This window comes from Miscanthus floridulus, chromosome 14 (genome assembly GCF_019320115.1).
Source record: "Miscanthus floridulus cultivar M001 chromosome 14, ASM1932011v1, whole genome shotgun sequence".
Lineage (NCBI taxonomy): Eukaryota > Viridiplantae > Streptophyta > Magnoliopsida > Poales > Poaceae > Miscanthus > Miscanthus floridulus.
In genome coordinates, this window is record NC_089593.1 from 62,943,444 (window position 1) to 62,954,789 (window position 11,346).

General features: G+C 46.0%; 1 protein-coding gene and 1 pseudogene across 1 annotated transcript; both read left to right on the plus strand.

Annotated features, from left to right (window-relative positions):
* The first annotated feature begins 867 nt into the window (after nt 1–867).
* LOC136505831 (probable inactive shikimate kinase like 1, chloroplastic) lies at nt 868–4,298 on the plus strand (annotated as a pseudogene).
* Nucleotides 4,299–5,125: 827 nt separating this feature from the next.
* On the plus strand, nt 5,126–6,917 carry LOC136505827 (large ribosomal subunit protein uL2). Its single transcript, XM_066500968.1, has 2 exons — nt 5,126–5,632; nt 6,387–6,917. The coding sequence occupies exons 1-2, from the start codon at nt 5,193–5,195 to the stop codon at nt 6,730–6,732; spliced, it is 786 nt and encodes a 261-aa protein (XP_066357065.1). The 5' UTR covers nt 5,126–5,192; the 3' UTR covers nt 6,733–6,917.
* The last annotated feature ends 4,429 nt before the right edge of the window (nt 6,918–11,346 follow it).

Here is an 11,346-nt window from a genome sequence, read left to right on the forward strand (position 1 = left end):
AAGTTTAGGTTGGGGCTCAATTCCATAGGTTGACCTTGACATCTTCATCATCACTTAATATGCCATGTTTGAGCTCAAACCCATTGCTTAATTGGTGGCAAACACCTGGGGTGTTACATGATCGGCTTGAGGTAGCCTGTCGACAGTGTGCCCAAGTGGTCAAAGTCAACGACATGGTTGATGATAGAGTGACCGACTCGAGGTAGCCTAACGATGGCGTGCCCGAGTGGTCAAAGTCAACGACACGGTGACGGTGTGACCTGCTCAAATTGAGCCCGTCGATGGCGTGCTCGAGTAGTGTAGTCGATGACATAGTCGAACACGACGTGACCTACTCAAGGGAGCCCGTCAAGGATGTGCTTGAGTGGTCATTGTCGTTGACGAGTGCGGCGTGACCGGCTTGGGAGAACCCATCGAATGCATACTAGAGCGATCATAGCCGGCTCAACTTGTCGATGACTCGATGTACATCATAAAACATGTGGACTATTATGTGCATTTTAAAGTCCTTTTTCAATGTTTTTGCGAAATCATGATATCTTTTCAATTTTTTTATATCTGAGGGAAATATTCTCAAAAGATTATGAAAAATATTTCTTTTTAATACTGCATCTGCATGAAAAGTTTAAAATAAAAAATAAAATTAGGAATTCGAGAAAAAGTTTCTAGAAAAAAAGACCAGAAGTGGAAAAGAACTTTAAAAACATAGATTAGAAAGACTGTTATGCGGTGATTTTGACTGTTGGCAATTAGTGCTAAAATATCGAACGTGTCCCTCTGGAACGTGGGGCCCACGAGGCGTATCGATCAAGCACCGTCCACTCTCGCATCAAAGGCGAAGAAGGCCTTGCCTTCGCCTCCTTCGGCTCTGCGCCTTTGCGGATAACGGGGAGGAGGGCGAGCGACGGGACGGCATCATGGCGATGCGAGCAGCTACGGCGGCGGCGACAGGCTTCTTCTCTCCGTCCTCCGTCTCTCCGAGGCGCTTCCCGTCCGCCACACCGCCGGCGTCACTCTCCCCCTGGCGCTGCATCCAGCGCCATCGTCTCCGCGCCTTCCCAGGTACAGTGCTGCTATCCCTCCGTTCCGTCCTTTTGGTGTTCCCATTTCCCATTCCTCTCGCTCCATTCCCAGGTTCGGAAATACCTCTGGAGGAACTCAACCCATCCATCGATCTACTCGTAGGCTCCATCCCTCTCCCTCCCCCTTCTTTCTGTCATCTATTTATCCTGCTTATGGACGGACTTTGCATGGTTTTCTTGGTTGCCATCTAATGCAGAGGAAAACTGGGGAGGCCGTCGGCGATTTCAGGAAAACGCCAATCTATATTGTTGGTATGCTTCTCAGCTTCCTTTGGATTTTTTTTTTGAGGATTAAAAGGCCTCAACCAAACCAATTGTTAGCCATAACAATCAAATTTAGACACAGTTTAAATTTGGTAGCACAACAAACTAACAAACATTACACTTAGCAGCCCAAAAGTGAGGAAACTGCTCGTAAAAAATTGGGCTTGTTCTCGATCCAACCGACATCTTTTAGCCCAGGTCTTGGTTATGAGTCTTTCGGGAATATATGCGATGTGATCTGCCTTGTCATTATAATTATTATAATGGACAGAGTATTTACAAGGTGCCTATATACAAATGTCAGGTCAGTATGCATCTAACAGCACAAGAGAAAATAGCTGTCATTGGTGTGAGGACATTGTTGAATTCAAATCTCAGCAGTTTCTTTGACTACCACAATTTACAGCAAATGAAGACAAGTTGCCAAACTTTTTCTAGTTGAGTGTCCAATTCCTTTTGCTGTCATTGTGTTCCCACAATTACGGTTGATCACCACTAGAATAGGGATTTGTTGTCATCTAGCTAAGTAATTGTAGTCCCACACCCTGCCTGCAATTTTCTGCCAAACTATTTGAGAGAAAAGGTAGATTACTGTGAGGGGAAGGTCTGTTTCTTTCTGGTTCCTACAGAGCTTGCAAATTTGATCGACATTACAATCCTTGACAGTAGCTTGTCCATTGTGACCACTTTGTTCTGCATTAGGAGCCACAGTTGTTTTCAAACTTGCATTTGATTTCAACCTATGACATCCAAATCAGCATCCAATCTTTTTTTTGTTAACCAACCAAACATCTTTTCCTCATAAGCTGATTTCTGTGTAGTTTCCACGAGCAGATGAGCTCCAGGATGTCTTCTCTTCATGTGTTAAATCTGTGCCTTGAATAGGGGACCAAAGGTTAACAAAATGCTACAATTATTGAAGGGATGGCCCTTTTCATCCAGGTCCTGTTCTGAAGAGCTCTGCTGCAAGCCTGCAACCTTCCAAGTTTTCCTCTAGGCCAAGATGTACACTGCCTGTGCAATTTCTTTCAAAGTACCATGTCCAGCCTGCTATTCTAAATCTGCTTCAATCTTCATGCTCATGCAAGAATTTAACCTGGCTGTCATTAGCTAGCATGACAGCATTGGAATTCCTTGTCCACCTGTCCGCCTCATCACGGAGTGTGTTCATTATGATCCATGTTATTTTTTCCCATCTGAGTTTACTAGAACCATAACATCTCACTCTTGACATTGGGGTGGGGTGTGTGTGGGGGGGGGGGGGGGGGGGGGGGGGGGGGGGGGTGCGGTGGACGCAGATAGGGCTAATCCAGGCCAGTAAGATGCAGACACTTACTGGATTGTTCCTTCATGCATAGGTACGGATTGCACAGCCAAGCGCAACATCGCCAAGTTGCTCGCGAATTCCACAATATACCGCTACCTCTGCAGTGAGGAACTGCTTGAGGATGTTCTTGGTGGCAAGCACGCCCTCAGAGCCTTCAAATAATCTGATGAGAACGGTTATCTTGAAGTCAAGGTGTTTTTCCTTCTTTCTCCCTCCCTCTATTTTTTACTAGCTTTCTTGCCCGAAATGTTACTGCCCCTACATTACCTAGCACCAATTTTCATTCTTCTGTCTTGCTGCTAGACCGAAGGGTTAAAGCAGCTCACGTCCATGGGTAGCCTTGTGCTGTGCTGTGGAGATGGCACTGTTATGAATTCAACCAATCTGTATGTATGGATGTATCTCCATTGTCTATTACTTTTGTCACGCATGTTAAGTTATTAGTTAAGTCTACTGATGTTGGTGTTTATTATTTAATGAATCTCCAGAGGGCTGCTGAGGCATGGTGTCTCCATTTGGATTGATGTCCCTCTCGAAATGGCAGCAAATGACATGTTGAAGAGCACGGGAACACAAGCTACTACGGATCCAGACTCTTTTTCTCAAGTTACCCTATATTTCCGATAGCCAGTTGTTTGATGCTCTCTATGGATGTGACGACTGACTGAAATTCAAGTGTTATTTGTGAAACATGCTGCCACGTCCTCTGGATAGTTAGTTATTAGCATGTTTATCTTTTAGCCTGACCTTACTATCTATCTACATGTGTAGGCGATGAGCAAGCTCCACCAGCGGTACGATGAACTGAAAGAGCACTATGGAGTTTCTGATATTATTGTTTCAGTACAAAGTAAAGATAGATCCTCAAACCACCTTTCATTCATTTTGAGTTACAACTAATAAATGGTAGTAGATATTTAGAATCGGGTGTAACTTTTTCTGAGATGCCTCAACACCTTTCAGGTGTGGCTTCTCAGCGGGGGTACATCAGCGTTGACTCGGTCACGCTTGAGGACATGCAGCCTGTTCGTTTCGGCTGAAACGATCGTGGATTATAAGCCAGAAGTACTGCTGGCTGGTTTGGTGTGAGAGAAAAATACTGTTCCAGCTTATAATCCACGATCGTATACGATCGTATAAGCCGAAACGAACAGGCTGATGGTCCTTGAAGTAAGTCAGCGATATTGTATTTCCTTTCAGACCACACATGTCTTTATTTTGGACAAGTAGGCACAGCGCACTTTGTAACTTCTGAATACAACTGATTTTAACATTGGACACATTCTCACGTAAGTTTGATTTCTTTCCCAGATCGTGAGGCAAATGGAGAAGCTGATCCGTGCAAAGGAGATGATGGAAGCTGCAGGGAGGCCCTTCTAATCTAAACTAGATACACATACACAATATTTTTGCTCCGGCGTACGTATTTTCTCTCCAGTTGCCCGAGCTCCGATGCTTTGGCTATTCAAGAAACTGATTGCAGTTGCCCACGAATCAAAGCACAAGCGCGTGAAATCTAAGGAGCTGAAGCTCGTTGTTCCACTCGAATATGCTTATATTGTATTGCAAGATCATTTGCCATTTGATAGTGTAAATGCATTACGTGTTCATCTGCCATGGTTGAATTTACTGTCTATTGGGAATGGCAGTTTTGCCTATACATGGCCCAGCGGCCGAACTTTGGAGAATTTTGTGAAAGGAGAAGGAAAAATTTGAGAACGCTTTTTACAATGAACATGTTGCAATGCTAAGCGAAGGCTTTTGCAGGATCTCGAGAGATTTACTTGATCAATTTACAAGGGGAGAGAGATTTCATGTGATTCCGTCTTTTTATCAGAGATAACGAGGGACGAAAGAAGAAAAACTAAAAAAAAAAAGCAATTATCATGCTCGCGGCTCGCCGTTTGCTGGCTGCAACTGAAATAAAGTCAAGCCTCTTCACGCATTCGCACGCGCGCTGACGAGGCGTGGCGGCTGCGTGGTGGGCCCCACGTGCAGCCTCACGAGCCGCGTCACGCCCCCGGCGGCTATTACCAGACGACGAGGCGAGCGAGGGAGCGAGACGAGATGCATTCCCAACTGCGCCTCGACTCGTACCCCGAACCCTAGCTCGCAAGCCGGAGGCGGAGAGAGCAGCCATGGCGCGGTGCCTCGCGCTCGTCGCCCTCCTCCTCTTCGACCTCGTCGCCGCCTCCGCACCCCCCACCGCTCGCGGGGCTGTTTTGCTCACTTTCAGAGCCCAATTTCACCCAAATGGCCCATCAGAACCAGCCCACTCCTCCTCCCGCAGGCCGCAGCCTCTCTGAGTCTCTCGCTCGTTCCAATCACACTGACACGACGGTCCCACCACTCATCGGACGGATCAAACCAGCCGTGAACCCCATCTCCACCGTCCGCCCTAGGGTAACCCTCCCCAAACCCCGACCACGCACTATATAAAGCTCTCTCCTCCCTCGTCCAACCCAAGCCGCACCACGCTCATTTCAGCATCCCCCTTCCCGCCGCCGCCGCCGGAGAAGATGGGTCGCGTGATCCGCGCGCAGCGTAAGGGTGCGGGGTCCGTGTTCAAGTCCCACACCCACCACCGCAAGGGCCCTGCCCGGTTCCGCTCCCTCGACTTCGGCGAGCGGAACGGGTACCTCAAGGGCGTCGTCACCGACGTCATCCACGACCCCGGCCGCGGCGCGCCGCTCGCCAAGGTCACCTTCCGCCACCCCTTCAGGTACAAGCACCAGAAGGAGCTCTTCGTCGCCGCCGAGGGCATGTACACGGGCCAGTTCGTGTACTGCGGCCGCCGCGCCACGCTCTCCATCGGCAACGTCCTGCCGCTCCGCGGGATCCCCGAGGGTGCCGTCGTCTGCAACGTAGAGCACCACGTCGGTGACCGTGGTGTCTTCGCCAGGGCGTCTGGGGACTACGCGATCGTGATCAGCCACAACCCCGACAACGGCACCTCGAGGTTTCAACACGATCACCATCCCTCCTATCTCTATTTCATCCATTCGTATGATGAGATCTGATGAAATCGTGGAGTAATTGTATCACTGAATCAGATATGGTTGGGATCCATGGTAGCATTCTTCAAAAATGATTTAGCTCTGTTCTTAAGGCTTGTACTTATGCGCGCTGGATTTAGCTTTTTTACAATAATGCAAAATGGTTCGATTTGTGCAGAAGTATGGTAGATATCATTTGCCTCATAGTTTTTTGTTATACGTGAATCGGATTTGCATTGATAGGAAAGTACAGTTGATAGAAAAGTAGAGTTGACTTATGGTCTAACATTGAGGTAAAATTTAGTTTTTATGTAGGCATTTGTAGCTGATTGGTTGCAATGTGTTGTGATTACTATTGTGCTACATTGAGGTATAATCAAATAAACACCTTAGGATACATTGTATATGTTGTGATTATTATTGTGCTACTTCACATCTCCATTATATATCCTGATGACAATGTAAGCTGTTTCTCATCTTTTGATGTCAGCCTTAATCATTTTACAGCACAATATAATTTCAGTTGCAGTGTTTTTCTAATTGAATACCTTGTAGATATCCAAATCTGGCTGCCTACCCTTGATGTCTTGTTGATGTCCTAATGTAGTTGCCTACTTGAATGTTTTTCTCTTGTCAGTGTGTTCAAGTGACCTTTTGTTATTTGTTTGCATACTTAAATCCCCAATAAGAGAGCCTAATTCTGCTTTGTTCTTACAGGATTAAGCTACCCTCTGGCGCCAAGAAGATTGTCCCCAGCAGCTGCCGTGCCATGATTGGGCAGGTCGCTGGTGGAGGCAGGACTGAGAAGCCAATGCTGAAGGCTGGTAACGCCTACCACAAGTACCGCGTGAAGAGGAACTGCTGGCCCAAGGTGCGTGGTGTGGCCATGAACCCCGTGGAGCATCCCCACGGAGGAGGTAACCACCAGCACATTGGTCACGCCTCCACCGTCCGCCGTGACGCTCCCCCTGGCCAGAAGGTCGGTCTCATTGCCGCTAGGAGGACCGGAAGGCTCAGGGGCCAGGCTGCCACCGCCGCCTCCAAGTCTGACAAGGCCACCTAGAGTTATTATCGTCGTTCTTGTTTATCTATCTCTCTGGCCACAATTTAGATGGTTAAAGGACATGAGTTTCAGTATGGATGTGTTGTTGCCTGGTACTATGGTGAAACATTGTGTCAGTTTTTGTGGTCGCTGTCTGGATTTTGCATTATGCCTAAAGAAGTTTACTTGGATGTTTTGGTGCTAAATGTTATTGGCAGGCTAGGCCCTGGTGCTATAATTAGTTTACATGCCTCTTTGCTTTGTTTTAATTATTGTAGAATTGTTGAACGGATGTGTCTCAGATCGTGATTTCTTTGTTGCTGGAACGTTGATAAGACATGGTTTTTGTCGAACAAATGTAACTCGGTTGGCTTTATTAGTGCTGAGGGGGCACCAAACAGTGATGATGTTTACAAGAGAAATTAGCTCTGACCAAAGAGCATCATTCTTTGCTTGCACGGCTAGAGAACGAGCAGTCTGCATTTCAGGTTGTCAATCTTGTGCCCAACTCGTTGCTGAGGTGATGCAATATGTTATCTTTGTGACTTCGAGCTTGAGAAATTTCACCAGCCGCAAGACCTGATAGGTTAACCTTGAGTTGAAGGACTTCCCCCTCTCAAATTGAAACCCCTAGAATCACATTTCGTTAACTATTTTTTACACCCACGCAAGATGATATTTGAAATCATTTTGCTTCGTAGCATATCAGTGTGTATTGGTGATCTGGTTAAAACACTAAATTGCTATTGTATACATGTATATCTGCAATGCTTTTGGCTGTGTGATGCTGATGCCTCACCCTTTTATAAATGGGGTCAGCTTATAACCAACCGCAAAATTGTCTTCGTGATGTTTTGGATTGAACAGTTTTCAAGTCTACCAACTCGTGATGTTGGGGCTGCTAAAAAAGGGGGTGATATGGAGAGTGGGATCAGGTGATACAATCAGAATTTGGGATGACCCATGGCTGCCGAGGGGATTGACTCGGAGACCCATCACTCCAAGGGGACAAAACCTGCTCACCTATGTCAATGATCTGATCAACCCAATTACAGAGCAATGGGATAAGGAGTTGGTGATCCAGACTTTCTGGGAGGAGGACGCAGAGGCCATTTTGTCTATCCCGGTGCATGTAGGCATGGACGATGTCCTAGCATGTCACTGTGATGGAAAGGGCATTTTCTCTGTCAAATCATCATATAAGTTGTTCTGCGATGACATTCAAAGGCAGAGTCCAAGAGGAAGAAGTCCGTCCACAATTGATCAAGAGGGGAGTTGTGAGGAAAAAATTGGAAGCTGAAATGTCCGAATATAATAAAACATTTTTTTTGGCGAATGGCTACAAATTCCTTGGCCACGTGCACAAATCTTAAAAGAAGGGGCATGGATGTGGAAACAGATTGCTTGGTCTGCCATCGGATGGATGAGGATGGTGGACACCTGGTTTTCAAATGTAAATATGTAAAACAGATATGGCGCCAAATGGGGCCTGACAATATAAGAGAGAAGCTGAAGGATCAGAGGTCTGTTATGAATGTAGTTGAGCAAATACTGATGCTGGATCGGCCAATACAATTAAAAGTTTTGTTCCTTATGTCGAACTGGTGGAATGAAAGAAACCGAATCAGGGAAGGAGAAAAGAGAAGAGATGCTTCTGAACTAGCTGCATTATCTAGCAGGCAAGCCGAGGAAGTTAGAGTGCTGCATGAAAAGCCTAGTATCCCTGAGCAGGCTTCTGTTTTTAGAAGATGGAAAAGACCCACATTAGGATTTCTCAAAGTTCAGTCTATTCGGGAGGCCGTATCGTATCGTGGATTATTTACTGCTGGCTGGTTTGGTGTGAGAGAAAAACACTGTTCCCGGCTGAAAATTTACGATCGTTTACGAGCAAGCGAACAGGCTCATGTTGATGGAAGCTTTGATGCAACGACAAAGAACGGAAGCTGGGGATATGTGATCCGTGATGAGAATGGAGAAGTTATCCGAGCTGCCGCTGGACGATCTGAGTATGTTTATAATGCAATGCATTCAGAACTTTTTAGCTTGCTTTCAGGGCGTTAAAGCTGCACATGATGAACAGATTAAGGGATACAAAAAATTGATCTTGAGACCGATGCCCTACAGGTGAAGCTAGCATTACTGTCAGCAGATCACCGATTGGCAGTCCTCGGGCGATTCCGGTCATTCCGGGCGGGATCGGGAGTCTCGGTCATGCCGGTACCGTTGCGGAGAAGGAACTGAGGAAGTCGCTCTGCTTCTTTGCTCTGCTGCATGTGCCGAGTCGCTGATGATGGTTATTCTCTTCCCTCCTGTCTCTTCCCGTCGTTTGCCTCTCCTGGAGCTTTCACACGGTGGTTTGCAGGCTGGAGTACGAGGTAGGAGGCGGCGGTGCATGCTGTAAGTCTGTGGACGTGTGGCCGGAGTTAAATCCGATTTACTTCCTTATACGTTGACTACGGTAAAAGCCCAAATGCCAGACCGGCCCAAAACTACTTCTACTGTTTTTAGTGCGTTCCTACAGGCTGGCCCAAACCTACCTCTTCTATTTTCTTATAAATATTCACTGATGGTCTAATTTCTCGTATTAGAAAAGTTAGATATAAAAAATGATTTATATTTCATAGAATAATAAAAATCCGGAATGGTAAACTGGAATGCACCGGTACCGAAATATACCATTCCAAAGAGCAAACCGGAATGATCTCCGAAATGAAATTTACATGATAGGTTGTGATACATCTAGGGCGCCGAGGCAGCAGTACGACTGCGGCGGGAGGTGGTTGGCCACGGTTAATTAACCTGATCGCTGATGCTGAAATTTGACTTATGTTGATGCCTGTGCTGAAATGTTGTGAGAGGAAAATACTATTCCTTGGCTGAAAAGTAGTTCTGAATAAGCTTGTCTTGCGCCTGATGGGTAGGGGCACCAGCAGAGTCCAGGATGCTTTGAGATGGCACAGAGATGGAAGGAGAGAGCATTCGAACCACAGCTTCATTGAGAGGAACAGCACGGCTCTGATCAGAAGAAATCAAGATAAGGCCCGTAGCCTGCATTCATCTTCCATACGTGGGTGCCAGGTGGAAGATGAATGCTCGGCTCGACGACTTGAGACTCGCACGGGCACATCGCTAGCCCGCAAAGCACGTACGTGTTGGCCGCCAAAGGAACCCGCGCGTGACACTGACGCCAGACGTGTTCACGTTCAGCTGAGCTCCTTGCTGGTGCCCGAGGTGGCTAGAGGCCGATCAGCGGCCCATCGAGCTAGAGTGGTAACGATGACGACGACCAGTCTGTGCTGGTGGCTGAAGCCCTGTCACATGGACGTGCTAAAGATGAGGGAAATTAAATTTATGCGTTTTAGTGCAATGGGCATGTGGAGAGAGAAGCGTGGCCAGAAAAAAAAATATATAAAAAGTGCAATTTGCATTGGCTTCAAGTTTTAGCTTAGGCTGTGTTGAGTTCCTAAAAACTTTCTCAAAAAGTGCTACAGTAGCCATCACATCGAATCTTGCGATACGTGCATGGAGCATTAAATGTAGACAAAAAAAACTAATTGCACAATTTGGTTGAAAATCGCGAGACGAACGTTTTGAGCCTAATTAGTTCATGATTAAACACTAATTGCCAAATAAAAACGAAAGTGCTACAGTAGTTAAATTTCTAAATTTCGCGAACTAAACACAGCCTTATTTTGACCATAAAAGTTGTACCAAACAGGACCTTTGTTACATTGTTAGAGATCCTGCAGTGGAATTCGTTAGAGCTAGTTGGTGACCTCATACGTACCAAGCTTCTACAGATGGAAACGGGACAACTTTTTTTCTTTGAAGGATATGTCGCCCTTTCACGTGACTTTACTAACCAGGGTACTCCCAATGCAGGGACCACCATAATTTCTATGGACATTAATTATACTATCATCTAAGCGTTTTGCTGATGTGCCAAGATAGTTATTGAAGAGAGAGAACAAAAATAATAGAAACCGGGTCTAAGTTAGAAACCATATCTACACCAGAACCAAGACATGAATGATGTGATTGGTAGAGAATGGAAAGAGAATGTATGTGATTGGATTAAAAATTGTTCGGTAGAAATTATCCATTGGGACCATAGTTTCTATATGCAGTGTCTATGAAAATTAATAGGTATAGAAACTTTTTAGCATTGGGAATGTCCTAAGCATGCTCGTAATTGAAGTGTCACGCTCTGGGTTAATCCTAGTTATATAGACCCAGCAGGCCGCTTCTTTCAGCAGCAATTCAGTCAACTAGTATCACGCGAACGAACGGTCCAAGTTGAGCAGTACCCAGTACGTCGATTGGAGGGATGAAATTTGAGAAATTCCGGGACGCTAGCTGTTGGAAAAAGCCTGTGTGGCTGTTTTTGCCGGTTTGGCACTTGAAATATTGCCACTCTGAGCCAGTGGCTCTGTTTGCCTTATGAGCTATACTATTTCAATAAACGTATAGTATTTTTTCTCTCACAACGAATCAGCGAACAATACTATCCGTCATGACTTTTTAACGAAGCGAACAGGGCCAATGCCACGTACTATAGGTTCATGCAATAAGAAAATGTAGTAAAAGACATCGTTTGAAGTGGTATAGGCTCCAGGCTCTCTTTTTTAGAGAGAG